This window comes from Pseudophryne corroboree, chromosome 10, assembly GCF_028390025.1.
Source record: "Pseudophryne corroboree isolate aPseCor3 chromosome 10, aPseCor3.hap2, whole genome shotgun sequence".
NCBI lineage: Eukaryota > Metazoa > Chordata > Amphibia > Anura > Myobatrachidae > Pseudophryne > Pseudophryne corroboree.
The window spans coordinates 361,081,047-361,101,634 of NC_086453.1; the positions used below are offsets into that span (position 1 = coordinate 361,081,047).

At 41.2% G+C, this 20,588-nt stretch overlaps 1 protein-coding gene across 1 annotated transcript in view; it reads left to right on the top strand.

The window, feature by feature from the left end:
* Positions 1 to 1,125: 1,125 nt before the first annotated feature.
* Positions 1,126 to 20,588, top strand: part of LOC134965374 (nicotinamide N-methyltransferase-like) — a 90,263-nt gene continuing 70,800 nt past the window's right edge. Inside the window, exon 1 of the mRNA XM_063941840.1 lies at positions 1,126 to 1,276. Within this exon, the coding sequence (XP_063797910.1) occupies positions 1,126 to 1,276 (151 nt within the window). The remainder of the gene's footprint in view (positions 1,277 to 20,588) is intronic.

Genomic DNA, 20,588 nt, shown 5'->3' on the forward strand with positions numbered 1-20,588 from the left:
ATTATATGCTGGTTGGCATATACAGATAAAGTCACCTTTATTTTGGCCTTTAATAGGATTAACTGAGCCAGGTCAGTCTGACTTTGGGGATCATTCCAACCTGATCGCACGCTAGGTTTTTTTGCTGCGGTGCGATCAGGATAAAACTCGGCAAAACTGCGCATGCTATGCACTGCAATGTGCAGGCGCGTTGTACGGGTACAAAGCGGATCATTGCTGAGTGATGGATTTAACAAAGAATCCATTCACACAGCCGATCGCAAGGAGATTGACAGGAAGAAGGCATTTGTCGGTATCAACTGGCCATTTTATGGGAGTGTTTGGAAAAATGCAGGCATGTCCAAGCGTTTGCAGGGTGGGTGTCTGATGTCAATTCCGGGCACGAACAGGCTGAAGTGATTGCAGAGGCAGAGAAAATTCTGGGCAACTCAGAAACTGCACAAAACTATTTTGTACCGCTCGACTGCAAAAGCGTTCGCACACCCGCAAAGCTAAAATACACTCCCCCATAGGCGGCGACTATCTGTTCGTTGCGCTACAAAAAAGAACTAGCTAGCAATCAACTCAGAATGACCCCCTTAATCCCCTGCTGTAATGACTTAATCCCCTGATGTATTGTTCTCTCTGTATTGTATTGCAGCTGAGAAATGAAGGGCTTACACTAATAAACCATGGTGTGACTAGGTGCCGCAGAGAAGCCAAGATAGCCGTGGCTCCATCTGTATCTATTATTAGTATTCTACTTTCACTGTTCAAACTTCTTTTCTTTTTTCAAACAAATGACTATGGCTTTGAATTTTAATTCCACAATGACAGGCCCAATATCTGTATACAGTATGTGTTTGCACTAGAAATACGTTAATTAATTTGCTTAAATATTTAACAATATTTTAAATATAAATTGAAAAATAATTAGTATGATAATTTATTCTGCTTTAGGAGATGATGACACTGTCACCTGCATTCCCATGACAGCTCCTGAGGCTGATAAACCATCATGTGATAACACTGACATCCTGGTTACTGATGAGTATACATAACGATCCTGGTGAATATAAACAGAATTCCTCAGACAGTAAATTAATAGACGTGAGCATCAGACAGCCTGTGATACATCAATACAAGATGGATTCCATCACCCATAAATTCTATCCTGTACACGGCATTGATTCTAGAGAACATCTGGAAACATATTTATCTAACAAACCAGACATGGTCTTTGGAGAAGATGCAATTAAATTTCCAATGGAATGTTTACACCGTGCTTTCAGTGAGGGTATGTATATTATACTGACAGTGTGTATACTGTACTGACCAACTTACCTTAGTGTGAGTGATTGCATGTGCACAGGTGTGTGTTGGGGAATTTAGACTGTATTCTCTAATGAGACAGGGACTGATGTGCATGACAAATATATTCTCTGTACAGCGCTGTATAAAATGCTCGGACTATATAAATAAATTGTAATAATTTAACTTTATGATGGATCTAAGATAAGATTATATATTTCTATGCAGTTCTTAAAGTGAAGAATTATTTTTTAATTTGCTAAATGCAATGCCTATGAGTCTTTCTTTGATGACGGAACATGACTGTGTACAGTACATACTGATTGCCATTGAGTGTAAGGAATATGCATTACATCATTATATCTGTCCACTGACATGTCTATGTAACATACAGTACTGTACAGTAAAGTAGTTCTTGTGCTATAGTGTATTTCAATGGAGACCTCTCACATGCACAATGGTGATTCTTGCACTATAGTATTTTATTTGACACCTCATGCATGCGCAACAGTGATTTTTAAAAGCAGAATCTGGTGGATGATCACTAGTATTACACTCACCAGTAATGCCAAACGCCAAATGCCAGAGACGGATAGATGAGCGAGGCTCCATCTGTATGCATTATATCATTAGATCTGCCCACTTACATACTGTAGTTACAGTGTATTGAGTGAGGATTGAAGAACCCTGTGTAATCACACTGTCAGATGACAAGGACTAGAAAGGAAAATTGAGCACTTGAAATGGCCTCAGACAAGACCAACTAAAAAGTAGGTTGGATTGACAACGGCCAAAACTAGGATTTCTGTCACCCAGTGCAAGGCAGAAATTTGGAACCCCCCCCCCCCCCTTCTGACATAAAATTAATATCATTCCCCATCCCTACCACATCCTATAAAGGATAGAGTGCACTGCAAACAGAGTGGTCTTACATTTGGGTGGGAGAATCCCTGGCAGCCATGACAATCCAGGGTCTTACTATAGGGTCACAGGATCCCCGGCTGCACAGCAACAGACCCCAAGACATTATGCAGGATCTGCTCACCTATGTGTAGCCACCAGCCCATGTGCAAGCTACTGTAACTCACCAGCTGGATCCCTTGTTGGATGTAATTTCTGGTCACACCATCTGGGTCCCCCCTCAAAGCTTGAAGTCAGAGCAGTGGCAGAAACAGGGCCACCATGATGCTACCAGAGCAGGATGTGGGACTGTACCATCACTAGGGAGTACGGAGTAGAAGATAGTTTAAGTAAGAAAAGGAAAATCACATGAGGGTAGAGGGCCCTGCTCAAGAGAGCTTACATTCTAAATGAGAGGGGCAGATAGACAAGGGTGACACAGATGGGGTAAACAGTGAGTGTGGGAAAGAAGGTCTAGGAGGAGAGTTTGCTGGGTTTGGTAAATAAGTAAAGAAACGGGTGCAGGGTGTACAGTTTTAGCCCCCCTTAAGCTGCATGGTCCCCATAACAGGATATAAAACAATGCTCAAAAAGCTTCCTACCTAGAGTAGAGCTGAGACGGGAAGAGCTGGGAAGGTTTGGCCGTGCACCTCTAAAAAAAATGAATGAGGAACACTATGCATACACAGTCGATGGGGCATTCATCCCCCTCACCAGCTGACATAGGCCTCTGCCAGTACCCTCGGACAAGCCTGTGTCCTGGTAATTAGTTTCTAAATCTGTTTTTGAAGCGCTACAATGCAGCAGCAGCACTTTGTTTCTATGCCAAGTTCTGTTGTGCTTCACATACAGACTCATTTGCACACAGATATAAAATTGTTGCATATTATATTAATCATCACACTCTCCTGGTATGGGCTTGGTGCATTGCATTGTAATAGACCAGGGGTGGCCAACCAGTCAGAGACAAAGAGACAAAAAATCTTGTTAGGTATGTCAAAGAGCCGACATCAAGCCGAAGGCACGTGTGCAAAAATGGGGTGTGGCCTTGTGCCTGCTAGGCCACACCCCTGGTATAAAATATAATGAAAATGCCAGATCCACATTAAATACATTTTAAAGCCAGATCCAACATAAAATACATTGAAATAGACACTTCCACATAAAATAATAAAAAAATCCAGATCCATATAACATATATTGAAACAGCCATATTCACATAATACACTTCAGCTCCTCCATGTGTTACGCCAGTCAGCACCCTCCTGTGTCACTCCAGCCAGCCCATGTGTGAATGTGTCAATCCTGCTAGTACCCTCCTGTGTCACTCCAGCCAGCTCCCCCATGTGTCACTCCAGCCAGCTCCTCCATGTGTTACGCCAGTCAGCACCCTCCTGTGTCACTCCAGCCAGCCCATGTGTGAATGTGTCACTCCTGCCTCCTGTGTCACTCCAGCCAGCTTTCACATGTGTCACTCCAGCCAGCTCCCCCATGTATCACTAATGCCAGCACCCTCTTTTATCACTCCAGTCAGCTCCGCCATTATGTCTCTCCTGCCAGGATCCTTCTGTGTCCCTCAAGTCAGAACCCCCTTGTGTCACTCCAGCCCACCCTCATATGTCACTACAGCCCAGTATCTGGCTCCCTCAGTTTTCAGTCACCATAGTGCTGCTGTGTGTCTGGCTGGAGTGCACCGGTTTCCAGGATCTGATGTGGTCAGGTGACTTTGAGTGTTGGGAGACACATTTGAATAAAGAAAGAGCCGCATGAGGCTCAAGAGCCACGTGTTGGCCACAGCTGTAATAGACACTAGCAGAGGGAACTGGTAACTCCCACATGCCAGGCATCAGTGATATCTAAGTGTGCATGTTTCCTAAGAGTTTACATTATGGCACATAAGTTGCCCATAACTTTATTGTAATACACTTAAACATATATTATATATATATATATATATATATATTTATTTATACACACACACACACATACAGTATATATATATATATATATATATATATATATATATATAACTATTTATTGGATGATGGCAAAGAAAGGCGCTACCAACTCACCAGCACTAGTCAACTAGAATAAAATCAGGTAACCTAGGAGGGGACTTACTACCACCTCCTAACAACATAAACCGCATTGTGCAGGACTTACCACCCTTTAATCTAGCAAATCAATGGACGAAACTGCACAAGAACTTCCTCAGTCCACCCGCATGGGGAGGACACACTCACTGTCTTCCCAAAAGGGGGTGCCCCACAATCACCACTTATGTAAACTTTGATCGCTGGCTGGTAGCGACTTTCCGCCACAACAAGGTATAACTAAACTGCAGAACGCCATCCAAACAAAGACAACAACACACCGCAATCTAACCAGACAAAAAGCTAAAAATATTCTCCAAAAACACGCTAATGCCTGCAGGGGAAACGTGAACGCTGTCTTCCTTTTAAAAAATGGTTGGATTTATAGGCCACAGTCACACCATCTGGCAAGATAGGAGCTTATACAAAAGTGACGGCCTGCACCCATCTTCAAGGGGAACAAGAATACTAACTGAACAGTTTGGATGCTTCATCAAGAACTATTTAAACTAACAAAGGGGGGCAGTGAACCAAAGAGGAATAAAGAAATCTGCTCCCCCAACACAGAGGTATTGTTTCTGTAGGCAAAGGGAATAGGAAGCATATCCACAGCAACAGAAGATAATTCAGATCAAAACCAAATAAAAATAGGCAGAGAGAAGAACATAGCTAGGAACAGAAAAAGCACAAACAAAACTCTAAAAGCTATGTGTGCAAATGCTAGGAGCTTAGGAAATAAAATCCCAGAACTAACTGCAATAATAATAAGGGATGATCTAGACATTGTGGCAATTACAGAGTCATGGTACAATGAAAATCATGACTGGGACATAGCTATACCGGGATATACTTTATTTAGGAAGGACAGAATTGGAAAAATCGGAGGAGGGGTAGCAATGTATGTAAAAAATGCCATAAATACTACATTAATACAAAGTATTGAAGAAAAAACTGAGGCCCTTTGGGTGACCATAGAAACAGGGGAAAAGTTGATTACTCGTATTGGTGTGATATACAGGCCACCAGGTCAGGAAGAGGAACTTGACAAGAACCTATTGCAGGACATAGCTAAAATGGCATTAAAAGGAGAGGTAATAATCATGGGAAAATTTAATCTTCCTGATGTAAACTGGGAGGTGTCTGTTGCTAGTTCCACTAGAAGTAGGAACATTTTAAATTCCCTTCAGGGAGCATCCCTCCACCAATTGGTGAGGGAGCCCACTCGGAAAGACGCAATATTAGACTTAATACTTACAAATGGAGACAGATTATCGGATGTAAAAGTGGGTGAAAACCTGGGATCCAGTGATCATCAAGCAGTATGGTTCAGCATTAAGACAAAGACTGACTCGTCCCATACAAAAACAAAGGTGTTGGATTTTAGGAAGGCTGATTTTGTAGGGATAGGAAAATGTGTAAGCGATTCTTTGGCAGAGTGGAGGAACTTGGAAACAGTGCAGGAGAGGTGGGAAACATTAAAATGTGCAATATTGAAGGCAACAGACCTTTGTATCAAAACTGTTAGGAAAAACACAAGGAAAAGGAAGCCAGTGTGGTTTGCAAAAGAAGTAGCAAATATTGTGAGAGCTAAAAAGATGGCTTTTAGGAAATATAAGCAGACACAAAATAATGAAGACAAAAAGATATATCTTGTTAGACAGAAGGAGACAAAGAAGATAATCAGATGTGCAAAGGCACAAGCTGAGGAGAAAATGGCCCAGTCAGTGGGTAAAGGAGGCAAAACTTTTTTTTAGGTATATAAGCGAAAGGAGAAAAACAAAAGGCGGAATTATAAAACTAAAGACGGACACTGGGAGTCTTGTTGAAGGAGACAATTTAATAGCAGATCATCTTAATGATTATTTTTGCTCAGTATTTACTACTGAAAGAGAGGGGAAGGGGCCTCAGTTAAGTTGCAGGGATATTCAGGAAAATGAAACAAGTACATTTACAGAGGAGAAGGTCCTAACAGAACTCTCAAAGCTGAAAGTGGACAAATCTATGGGGCCAGATGGGATACATCCAAGGATACTAAAAGAACTTAAAGAGGTGCTGGTAGCACCATTGACAGAATTATTCAACCAGTCATTAGCTACAGGAGTAATTCCAGAGGACTGGAAAAGAGCAAACGTAGTCCCACTGCACAAAAGTGGAAGCAATGAAGAGGCAAACAACTACAGACCAGTGAGTTTTACATCAGTAGTAGGGAAATTGATGGAAACACTCTTAAAAGAAAGAGTTGTAGATTATCTCAAATCCGTCAATTTACTGGATCCCAAACAGCATGGATTCACTGGGGGGAGATCATGTCAAACAAATCTTATTGACTTTTTTGATTGTGTGACTAAAGTGATGGACAAAGGTGGAGCCATGGATATAGCTTATCTAGACTTTAGTAAGGCTTTTGACACAGTTCCACATCGCAGACTGCTAAATAAACTTGAAAGTTTGGGATTGGATATTAGGATTATTGAATGGATAAGATCTTGGTTGAAGGATAGAAAACAGAGAGTTGTGGTAAATGGAGTGCATTCACAGGAGGGAAATGTTACCAGTGGAGTACCCCAGGGATCTGTACTTGGACCAGTGCTTTTTAATATCTTTATTGGTGACATTGCAAATGGCATTAAAGGGAAAGTATGCCTTTTTGCAGATGACACAAAGGTATGCAACAGGGTAGGCACACCAGGTGGGGTAAAACAAATGATTGAGGATCTAGGTAGATTAGAGGAATGGTCAAGAGTCTGGCAATTACAGTTTAATGCCAAAAAATGCAAAATCATGCACTTGGGTCTCAAAAATCCTAAAGCTAAATATAGTATTAATGGCACTATACTGGAAACTACTGAGGAGGAAAGGGATCTAGGAGTCACTATTTCAGATGACTTAAAGGCAGGTAAGCAATGTAACAAGGCAATGAGGAAGGCTAGTCAGATGCTTGGCTGCATTGGGAGAGGAATCAGCAGCAGAAAGAAAGAAGTAATAATGCCACTGTATAGGTCATTGGTACGGCCTCATCTAGAATACTGTATTCAGTTCTGGAGGCCATATCTTCAAAAGGATATTAATACATTAGAAACTGTACAAAGGAGGGCAACTAAAATGGTGCATGGCCTACATCACAAAACATACCCAGAAAGACTAAGAAATCTCAATATGTATAGTTTGGAGCAGAGAAGGGAAAGGGGGGACATGATAGAAACTTTCAAATATATCAAGGGTTTTAACAAAGTCCAGGAGGGAAACATTCTCCAAATGAAGAGAAGCAATAGGACACGAGGACATGCACTGAGACTGGAGGGGGGGAGGTTCAGGGGAAATTTGCGGGAAAATTATTTCACAGAAAGGGTAGTGGACAAGTGGAATTGCCTCCCATCAGAGGTGGTAGAGGCTAAGACAGTAGAGCAATTTAAACATGCATGGGATAGACATAAGGATATCCTTACAAAGAAATAAGGATCAAATAAGGTTAGAGATAAAAATAATATATAAAAAAAAAAGGGGCAGACTAGATGGGCCAAGTGGTTCTTATCTGCCGACAAATTCTATGTTTCTATGTTTCTATGTAAAAAAGTGTGAGTTAGAAGTGCCAGCAGCAGATGCAGAGTGATCACACCTCCCATGACTTACACATGCACCGACACGGCAGAATTCACCCTCATACGAGCTTTTTCTATGGCAGAAAAATGAACAGCACCCCGCAAGTGAAATCAAGGCACGGTTTCTGACCACACCCCTTCACTAGAGGCCAAGAGGCTTGCAAAGCCACTAAATCCATCTTGACACTTAGGATGAGGTCGATGCCCTTAACTCGACCTATGTCATTGCCACCAAGGTGAATGATGATCCAGTCGGGCCGGCTCAACCTACGTTCATGACGGAAAAGAAGCCGAGGCAAATCAACCCAACGTAAACTCCTAACACCTAACCATCTTACTACCCTGTCACCAAAAAAGTCAGCTGTTTGTCCCAGCATAGGATGCCTCTCTGCTCAAAAAATGTAAGAATGGTCAACTAGTCAAATCTGTTCTGAGGTATCCAAAGCAGCTGAAAAAGAAAAAAATAACATCAGCAACAATTCAAACACAGTCAAATACAACCATAACAGTAAGGAAAATCAAGTGAAGGAGAAAACTCCAAAAACCTCCAGTGGACCGTGAGTGTGCCAATTGTAATTCAGCCTCCTTGGAGGATAATATAAAAATTCACTTCACACTCTCAATTCCTGAATGCTAGCCATTCAAAAACCGATGGGTAAACAATTTTTTGGGGTTAGCGCAACAGGCGCAACCAATGTCACCACATAAAGGATCTTGAACCATTGAACCTCCAATGCTAGGCTCTGCACAGCCTCCGCTGTAAGTCTCGAAGCCACAGCCCGAGCAGCTGTCCCTATCCGCAAGGACAGGACCCACTCACCGCAGAACCACCAGACAAAAATGTAGAGTCCCAACCTGGGACATGCTAACATCCTGTAATAAATAATAACAAGATGCAAGGCCCCCCACAGAGGGAGACCGCACACCAAAGTGAAAAGACAGAGAGAGCAAAAGGCCGCTGGCAATGGCAGAGACCATAGCGGTCTGCAGACGTACTTACCAACATGTGCACTATAAGCAACAAAATTGGACCCGCACTTCACCCAGGAAATGACTCAATGAGCCACAGGAAGGGCGGGCACGGCAAACCAAACTTTGCAGCATCAGGAACTAGCTCCCAAAACCACACAAATTCAAAATAGGAAAGCGAGTCCACTATCCTATTATCGACACCTGGGACATGTTTAGCTGTGAAATGAATAGTGTGCTGGAGGCATTTGAGCACCATATGCCACAACAAGTGCAAGGCCTGAGGAGAGGAGGAGCGCTGATTATAGACCACATGCGCTACACCCAAGTTATTACAGCAAAAAAACAATGGACCAGTTGGATAAACTAGAGGACCACAACTTGACCGCCACAATTAACGGGAACAGTTCCAGAAGCAGCAAGTTCTTGGTAAAACTGCGCAAAACCAATGAAACAGGGCAGGGAGCAGAACACCACTCGTTCCTAAAAAAAGGCACCAAAATCCGTACCACCAGCAGCGTCTGTAAAAAGTTTCAGGGAACTATTAAAACAGTATCTGGCGGGCCATAACTCCTCGCGATTAAAAGAAACCAGGAAAGTAGACCAGACCCGCAAATCATCTTTGATCTCGTGAGACAAGTGTACTGCATGATGGGGCAGAGAAACACCAGACCAGACCCACAAATCATCTTTGATCTCGTGAGACAAGTGTACTGCATGATGGGGCATAGAAACACTAGTAGTGGACCTCTCAAGCTTACGGCAAAACCCCCGCCCCATGGGGATGATCCCTTAAGCAAAGTTGAAAGAACCAAGCAACAATTGTACCTGTCTGAGCCTAACCTTACGTTTGCTGAGACATTCGGCTATAAGGCCCAGGAGCTTATGAATCTTACTGGCAGGAAGCCGGCAACATCCAGAAGCTGTGTTGATTTCAATCCCTAAATAACTCAAACAACATGTGGGGTCCTCCATCTTATCGGGTGCCACAGGGACTCCAAGGAGACTGAAGAAACGCTGCGTGAGGCCTAACACATCCCCGCAAACCAAACTATTCCCTGGACCTACAAAGAGAAAATCATCCAAGTAATGAATACACCAATGTAAAAAAGAGCTGAATTTCTCAAAGTAGGCACAAGAAACAGAACACCCCATAGGCAAGCACCGATTGATGGAGAAACTACCCCCTAAACGAAAACCCATTAACGGCAGAAAATTGGGATAGATAGCCATCAGAGCACCAGGGCCTGCCCCTGTAACTAACTGAAGAGCCTTGTCAAAAGAGTGGTACCAAATGTGGCAGGCTTCCGCAGGTATAGCGTTGTTAACTGAACCCCCGTGGAGGTGGGACAAGTGCTGGATGAGGCAGAACTGACCCTGGGCTTCTTGGGAACTACCCCTAAGGGAGAAACACAGAACAGGCAACCGGAAAGGCCACACATGCTCCCCAAATGTACCTCTGACTCAACCTTCCGGGAGACCACCTTGGGTAAATCATGAGCAGACTTCAAATTGCGGCGAGTGAATACAAGGAGGGAATCCAAAATAGGAAGACAAAAACCGTCAAACAAAAACTGACCGGAAAAGGTATACAGGTAAGAACTGTTCATTTCCATTATTTTAAATAAACATTTACATGCAAGCATTAATATATACTGTGGACGCAGGGTGCATCTTATTACCGTATACAATAATAGTGCGCTGAACGTCGCAGCACTATATCCATTAAGAGAAAGCAAGTACTCACACACATGGTATACTGAGGTCCAACACTCAGAGTTATATATATATATATATATATATATATATATATATAATCTATGTATTTGATATTAAAAGGTTATGCATACAAAAAAACATGTACAGTATATCATTCAGTATAACATGTATAAGCCTAGGTAAGTGGTACAGAATTACAGTTACAAAAGAAACAGATACAGCCAGTATACATCACCCTATCCCATAGAACATTCCTCCATGTCTTCCTCACAGCAAGCAACTAACTAACTATGCCTTAGAAACTGCATATATCAAACAGTGGGAGTTAACAGGTTGTTGGTTTCTGTCTCCTTTCCATTGGCCCAGGAGAGGGAGGTTTCTCATTCATTGTGTGTTATTGGTCAATTCATGTGTAAGCAATGTCCAGTTTGAAGATGCAGATACAGGGGTTAACCACTGTGATTCTGCCCACATGCTTTCTCAGGAAGTCCTTTGTTCTCATACATTTGTTCATAACTAATCGTCGCAATGTGTTACAATTTACCCATAGCTATCAAATTAATCCACACATCCTCCTGACTATTTTGACACTAAGCATGATATAATTAGCTTGTTCCATTCCAATAATACATATATATCTGGTTTTACATTTTTTTATATAAATACAATATAATACAAGTCTGGTGCTGTACTTGTTTTGTCTATGTGTAATTTATGTGTTGTATGAATATATGTCTGTGTGCATCTTTATGGCATTTCTCAGTGATTGTGCCTTTTACCGTATATACACCCACCACGCTGCAACACGCATGCTGTGCGACTCTATGCATGATGTACGGTAAAGAAACATGGTGCATTCATATACGCCAATTGGGTCCTTACGCTACCACCGAGAAGCACAAATCTGTGTGTGGTTTGTATTGTCTTCTTTTTCCGACTTGGACAGTCCACCCTTTGATAGTCAACAAAAATATCATAACTGTCACACTAAACATAATTAAAATATTTAAAACAATAATTTGTGACCCAGACACACGTATGTATTCATTTCGCAAATCAGACATGGACTATAGTTGGGGAAGACAGGGAAGAGGACGAGACATTCTCTATATGTACTCAGCGGTCGTGAGACCATTGGTTGGATGTGGGACGACCTTCAACCTATAGAGCATGGGACAGTACTATAGCCCATATCTGATCTGAATGATCGTTGCATACATACATGTACCTACATTTTTGTAGACTGATGTACTGATTCTATAGAGATTTTGCTGGGTAGAGGGAGAAAACACAAACAAGTCGTGAAAGAGACATATAAAAATTTCATGGTATATATTCCTATCACCTCCTGAACATTGTTTCCATTTCTGGATCGTATACCAAATTGGTTTCATCATTGAACAAGGGTTATTTCAGGTAGTATCCTTCATAGATAACATAAACCTTCGGAGTTAGTGGATAGCCACTCATATACTTTTCTTCAACATATAACAAACTTTTGTACAGTCATGGTATTAATTAGCTCTTTATCTGCTATGTGTAAATAGGCCATTGTCTGATTGTTCCTGATTACCTCCCAATTTCCTGGTTTCCTGAAATTGGTGAGATTTAAACATCGCAGGGATTTATCTATGGTACTAGTGGATCTTAAGACTAGGGGGTCTAGTTATATTATATTCCTTGTTCACCGCCACCACCCCCTCTGTGTCATTCAAGTACCTCAGCTAACTCTAAAGAATATGGCATTAATTCTGCATTATTTTGTCTTAGAGGTACCTGTGAGCACATCCTACATTCCATTTAATTTAAAACCTTACCTACTAATAAATGGTAATCACTCAAGGGATGTCTGTCAAATGTTGCGGTATTGCTAGATTGAAATCTTCAGATGCACTCATCTTCAATTATATTGTCTATTCCTCAGACAATAGCCTATAACATTGCCTACGAACTCATTAACTACTAGACCCTTGATTTACTCTGGCTTTAAACAAATTGATGGGCTGATCCTGGGATCCTATAAAGACATCACTCCTTTCTCCAGAACCAGTTCCAGTCCCACACTCGACACCTCAGAAACCCTCACAAAAATAGAATGTACTGAAAAAAATGTTTGTCAACAGAAATAAAAGAAAGAACAAAAACAATCTTGCTTATAGCAAATCCATCTTACAACGACTGGTATTTTTGTAATCCTTTAGTAAGCTCAGGTAGTGTTCAACTGTGCTGCCTCTCAGTCTTCACGGAACAGATTCTCGAGTGATATTTCTGTGATTTCACTCCCTTTACGAGTTCCTTCCGGACTAATGACTTTCTTCCAATGGGAACCGTGGACCCAAGTCTCTTGGCTACTTTCACTGGAATCGTGCTGCCAACAAAACTTGGTACGGTCCTTCCCACCTGTCTGTTAGGCAACCTGAGCATAAGAATAATCATACAGTCTCTTGGTTCACAATCAAGACAGTTAGTAGTTGGCATATCAGGAATCAACAGTTTCAAGTTCTTTTGCTAAGTTCTGAAATGCTGACTCATCTTGGTAAGGTACTGTACCTCATTAATGTATTTCAGATCATGGTGCGGATCGATCATGACATAAGGTTGTCTTCCAAAATAATAAATACATACATTTCAAAGAATGAGATTAGTTAAGTGGAGATCTGGGAGTGGTTCCAATGCTACATAACACTAGTGGCAGTGTCTATGACCACAATAGTACAGTTTCAGCTATCACTTTGTTTCTAATCCTAGGGATACCATATCTACACACAAATTCCTGAACAATTTTCTTTGCGGTAAACACAGCAGTATTTGTAGTAGCAGGGAATGCCTCTACCCAGTTTGAAAAAACATCAGTGCACATCAATACATAGTTCAAATTCCTACAGGGTGTTAACTGTACAAAGTCGATTTGATTTACCTAAAAAAGGTCGGTCTGCAGGATGAATATGGGATGGCTCTGTTGGTACTACCTTACCAAATGTTCTTCCTCATGCAAGTAAGGCAGGACATTGCTTTCCTGTGTGCCTGAGAAGAGAACCCTGGTACACACCAGTAAGCTCTTACCAATTTGCACATACCTTCCTTACCCTAGGTGAGTCAGACCGTGTGCCACCTCAGCTTGGCTTGGGAGATACGCCCTGGGGGCTACTGTCTTACCTTGTCCATCTCTCCAGAGTCCTGTGGACTCCTGACCATATCCCTTCACCTTTCAGACCTCCTTTTCCTGTAGGGAACACAAATTTGCATCTCAATTTAATCGTTGTGTGTTTGCAATGTAGAGTACCATGAGCATCACTCCAAAAACATCTCTAGAGTTGGTATATATATTGGCTGATGTATCTTCTGCCAACTTGCATGTCCTGGTCTACAACAGCATATCCGGTGTATAAGTCTCCTGAGTCTGTCTGTGGTAACTACCGCCAGTCTAGAAAAAAAATCAGGTCTGCGTTCACTAATGGGCTGTCACTTATGTCTGGTCTCGTAGTAAAAGTCTGATGCAGATATTCCATACAATCATGCTCATCGGTGTCCATACAAAATTTTCCTTCACCAGTATTCTCATCCTCCACCCTTTGTGCATTACAAGGCACATGCAGTAATATACTGGTGTCATCAGTGACAGCTCCCTCGTGCTGATGAGACATACCGGGTTTGGGCAGAATTTTGAAAGACCGATACGGCATGTGGTTCATGAACTATCAAATTATGTACCAGTACTATGTCCTAAGTATTTGACCCTTGTCATACACAGCTGCACTTTATCCTTTGAGACCTTGGGGGAGATTCAAATGTTTGAAAAGTTAGTTGGCAGTCTGGTTTTTCCTATCTAATAGACTAGAAAAAACAGACACCAAACTGACTTTTCAAACATATGAATCTCCCCCTTTGTGTCCTGTCTGGAAGAGATGAAACAAAAGTTTTTAGTATCCGCCAGTGAAGACACAAATGTATCAGAGCACAGTAATCAATTCCTATCAATACTGATCTCTTATTGGGCTGAAAGGGTAGTAAGCAGCTATGCAAGGCCTGGGAGAAAATACTAAGGCTGTCAATGAAACCTTGGGAGAGTCGTGTCCATGTATTGTACCCCCTTTGTGAATGCAATGATGAAGAAGAAACAGTGAAGAAAACAGAATAGGGGTTGGTGACAGTAAAGTTTGTAGAGGTGGAGAGGATTTTATTAAAATTACAGCTGAACTGGGCACTACGGGGAATTGATTCTTAACTACTTGGATTTACCCCCCTTTGTGCTTGCTGTGTCACTACTGGGACTACCTCAGCCATCGATCCAGTGTCCTGTCCATCCTAAGTTCATAGGGAACCCGGTATCTGCAAGATAATTTCCTCTACCTGTGATGGACATGAATCTAGAACAGTGGAATGCAACATTAGTCTTTGAGGAGTATCTAACATACCTTGTACTTCCTGAGCGGGATTACAATATATGTATTACACATTTCAATTTACACAACAAAATCTCTGTCGATTAAGTTAGTCAGGGGCCACTGCTGCTAGGAGAATAGAAAAGGGTTTAGCATCATAGAGGCCCAGTCGTAACTTCAGCAGTTTTTATCAAAGGGTAATGTTGCACTTCTCTCGTTACTCCCATTTGCCGAATTATTGTTTACCTGTGATCTTCAATCCTAACAGAGAATTTTCTAGTAGTACAAAAAAATGCTTCTAGATCATGCAAAGTATTCATTTAATCCTTTTCATCCCGTATTAAGGGTCTGTACATGTTCCAACAAACATTTACCAAGCTTATCTAGGAAAGAGCCTTCCTAGCTGCCCTCATCTCGATTACCTATTTCCTAGAAATTAATACTTCTTAGGGGATAGTTAAAAAGAAGTACCGTGGGGGTTACCCCTTCTCTGTCCACTTTCCTACTGGGAAATACTAATGTGCGGACAGGATATTCTCCATTTGTGTTATTACTTTCCTGTTTCTTTTTTTTTTTTTTTGGGGGGGGGTCTTATTATCTATGTACTTGAATGGCACCATACTTACCAGTTCCACTGGTCTCAGCCACTTCTCCTGCAGGCCATAGCTCCTCTTTTGCCTGTTGGATATTACTCCTCTGAGTGCATGAGAAATGGCTGAAACCAGAGTCGGGTCACCGTCTCCTCTTGAATAAAATTTTTGACATTCATTAGTACATATTATAGGTTACATTCATTTCATATTTTTATTTTCTATAATTTGTATACTGGCTGTAACTGCTTCCACATCCACATATGGCGGTGGTGATGTACTTGCTTTCTCTTTTTGCTTACTTCTCCCCATTGTTGCTACTAGTTCAATCAGTTATTATGTTTTCGTTCTTATCTTATATGACTTTGGTTAAACATATTTGTTTCCATACTACCTGCAATACCTCAGCATCAAAACCACCAAACACTGGAAATTGACATTCACCCATTCATAGTCATTTCAACCAATCATTACTAAAAGCCTCCGTGTAAGCAACCATGCTTCCTGTTAATGTTACTTAGGATTTTGTTCCACTAGAATTCCAGGTGAGAAACAATTTATCGATCACCCTATCTAGCAGACTTCCTCCGGAACTTACTTCCTACACATAATATAAACAGCGGACCCTTTCGGCCCATGAACTTAATATAACCAGTGGATCCTTTCAGACCCTGCTCCTCAGCCTGAACCCTGGCTCCTGAGCGCCTCTCGCGTTCACACTTAGCTCCCATTGTGGACTTTTTAAACACAAGCACTAAGTGGCCAACGCAAGACGACGGTGAAAAGTCCTCTGAGCGCTTTTCACCCACTCCATCTCCTCTGGACAGTACCACGGTCCAATCCTGTAGCTCGTACCCAGTGAGGACCCTACCAGACCCCTCAGCACTGGAAGTATGAAGTATAAACAGCAATAAATTAATACCCCATCTTTTTCAGTGGAGGTTAAAAGCCTGATCTTTTTGGCTTCTTTCCACAGGAATTCCACTTGGAAAACATCAGCAAGCCTTCCTATGGATTTTCACTAGGAATATTTCCTGAGAGAGTCAGCACAAATTCCTTCTCTTTACACAAATCATGTCTGCATATGCTAACACAGAGCATATGATGCAGCAATTGCGCAAAATTACGTAAATGGTATCACGTTGCGCCATGTATCACATACCCACACATGCGGCCCAATCGAATGGCTTATAGATACTTGTTGTTATCTATAAGCCCTACTATCAAGGGAGTCGAATTCACTAACTGCGCTCCACAGCTGGAGCGTAACACCAAAAATCACGCTCCTGCGCACGTCTTACCTTTAAACCACACACAATACATGCCTCAATATCAATAAATACGTGAGGTCGCTGACCTCCACACCACCAAGACTCTGCTTACTCAGTGTCCCACCGACGGGATCCCGCTTTTTGGGGTTCAATCCACTCACACTTACTTTCAATCCACACAAATTCACAATATGTTCTGTACAGAAAAAAGAATAATTTACCAGTGAGTAATAATATTCCCCTAGAAGTATTACACTTCAATTCAATATGGTAGTAATAATAATAATAATAATAATAATAATAATAATATTATTATAACATATATATATATATATATATATATATATATATATATACACACACACACACACACACACACACTAATTTATTACTCTATAAAACCCTAACACAGCATATATATTTATACACATATACTGAATGTAGTTTCCGCAGTAGCCTAGTTTGTATCTTAACAGATGTTTACACACTCTACTCCTGTTCCAGAATAGTTGAACAAGCTAATTAACATTTCAAATGTCTAGGTCAAAGGGCTCATCTTACACACTCAGTATCTTCCAGTTCTAAGACAAATCATGCTTACTTTCTCATCTGAATGTATTTTTCTTACATCAAGCTAAATATTAATCTCACTATTAATCTCACTAGGGCTAAATGAAACACTATTTATAATTGACTATGACATGGGTTAGATAAATTCATTGGTAGCTTTTAAATTGATGGACTTGTACATATATATTGTTTACTTGTGACAAAGGCTACAGGTTGTTTAACAGTGCCTTTCAGGAACAGCTGAAAGTCAGCTATTAGCTAGTTGGGTAGGGGGTGACTTTAAATTATGTTGGTTTTGATAAGACCAATGCAGGTTGTGCAGCCGTAACTACATTAGACCTAAAATGGCCACTTCTCCTCCACCCTCCAAGCCATGTGCTTGGACACGAAATGGAGTCCAAGCCATACGGCTAGTTCCACAAACACTAGCTCTATCTTTTGTCACAAGTAAATCCCAAATTATACAAGCACCGGAAGTTGCCCTGATGGACATTTCCCACTGCATGGTAACAAAGTTTCCACACGGTGCATCTTTTGCAGCGCAAAGGAAGCTTTGTTACTTCAGGACTGTGTTAGCACTATGCGAATAAGATGCAGTATGGTAACCAAGCTATATCCGTACAATGTGAATTAGATGCATGCACCAACTTTTAAACGCTCTTTAAATTTCAAAAACAAATAAACAATCCAATCTGAATCAAACACAATATGACTTATTGAACCTCGTTAGCAACAATATAGAGCACACTGTAACATTTCTAGTATTGTGCGTTTTTGTCACACTCACAGGCAATAAAGAAATCTATTGTCCCTTGATTCATATCAGCGCCTTACTGATAGCGCCAAAAACAGATGTGGTTCATCGGCATTAGATGCGACCATCCTTCGCCTGTAGCCCATAACACATCTGTATTGCTCATCATTAAGTACGTGATATCTTGGCTGCGAGCCCCCAACTGTTAATTTCCATTATTTTAAATAAACATTTACATACCAGCATTACTATATACTGCGGACACAAGGTGCATCTTATTACCATATACGATAATAGTGCACTGAACGTCACATCACTATGTCCCTTAAGAGAAAGCAAGTACTCACACACATGGTATACTGAGGTCCAACGCTCAGATATATATATGTATGTATTTTATATTAAAAGGTTTTGCATACAAAATAACATATGTACAGTATATCATTCAGTATAACATGTATAAGCATAGGTAAGTTTTACAGAATTACAGTTACTGGCTGTAAGAAAAAGATACAGCCAGTATACATCACCCTATCCCATAGAACATTCCTCCATGTCTTCCTCACAGCAAGCAACTAACTAACTATGCCTTAGAAACTGCATATATCAAACAGTGGGAGTTAACAGGTTGTTGGTTTTAGTCTCCTTCCATTGGCCCAGGAGAGGGAGGTTTCTCATTCATTGTGTGTTATTGGTCAGTTAATATGTAAGCAATGTCCAGTTTGAAGATGCAGATACAGGGCTTAACCACTGGGATTCTGACCACATGCTTTCTCAGGAAGTCCTTTGTTCTCATACATTTGTTCATAACTAATTGTCGCAATGTGTTACAATTTACCCATAGCTATCAAATTAATCCACACATCCTCCTGACCATTTTGACACTAAGCATGATATAATTAGCTTGTTCCGTCCCAATAATACATATATATCTAGTTTTACATTCTATTGTATAAATACAATATAATACAAGTCTGGTGCTGTACATGTTTTGTCTATGTGTAATTTATGTGTTGTATGAATATATGCACATATAGTGGCAAGCTGCTCAATCAGATTGTGATGTCACTCAGGTGCTAAAAGGGAGGGGTAATTCTGTGTAAGAAAAAACTATTTGTGTTCCCTAATGCACACTGAGTGAAAAATAATACTACATAGTGGGGGTCATTCCGAGTTGTTCACTCGTTGCCAATTTTTCGCAACGGAGCAATTAATGTGAAAATGTGCATGCGCATGGTACGCAGTGCGCATGCACTAAGTATTTTAGCTCAAAACTTAGTAGATTTACGAATCTCCATAGTTGAAGTGATCGGAGTGTGATTGACAGGAAGTGGGTTTTTCTGGGCGGAAACTCTGCATTTTCACGGCATTTGCGGAAAAACGCAGGCGTGCCAGGGAAAAACGCGGGAGTGGCTGGCCGAACTCAGGGCGTATTTGTGACGTCAAACCAGGAACGAAACAGACTGAACTGATCGCTAATCATGAGTAGGTCCGAAGCTACTCAGAAACTGCTAAGAATTATTTATTCACAATTCTGCTAAACTTTCGTTCGCAATTCTGCTAAGCGAAGATACACTCCCAGAGGGCGGCGGCCTAGCGTGTGCAATGCTGCTAAAAGCAGCTAGCGAGCGAACAACTCGGAATCACCTCCAATAATAAGATAATACAGAGATCTTAGTTGCGTAGGTATGGGTCTGGGGTGTAGGACCTGTGTGCTGACCTGGGGTAGTCGATCTGTGCTGACGTGATAGGGTCCTGCACCCCGGACCCATACCTAGTATTAGGGACCCCCAGTGACGGAGACACCTTGCCGATCGGCCTGGGGCTTAACCCTATATCTGCAGATATACGCAACTAAGATCTCTGTATTATCTGATTACTATGTAGTATTATTTTTCACTCAGTGTGCATTAGGGAACACAAATAGTTTTTTTCTTACACAGAATTACCCCTCCCTTTTAGCACCTGAGTTACATCACAATCTGAATGAGCAGCTTGCCACTACAGTGGGGATTGAAAGTTTGGGCACCCCAGACAAAAATTCATTTTAATGTGCAAAAAGAAGCCAAGGAAAGATGGAAAAATCTCCAAAAGGCATCAAATTACAGATTAGACATTCTTATAACATGTCAAAAAAAGTTTGATTTTATTTCCATCATTTACACTTTCAAAAGAACAGAAAACAAAAAATGGCGTCTGCAAAGGTTTGGGCACCCTGTACTGCCCCCTTTGGCAAGTATCACAGCTTGTAAACGCTTTTTGTAGCCAGCCAAGAGTCTTTCAATTCTTGTTTGAGGTATCTTCGCCCATTCTTCCTTACAAAAGTCTTCCAGTTCTTTGAGATTCCTGGGCTGTCTGTGACGCACTGCTCTTTTCAGGTCTATTCATAGATTTTCAATTATGTTGAGGTCAGGAGATTGTGAAGGCCATGGCAAAACATCAGGTTATGCC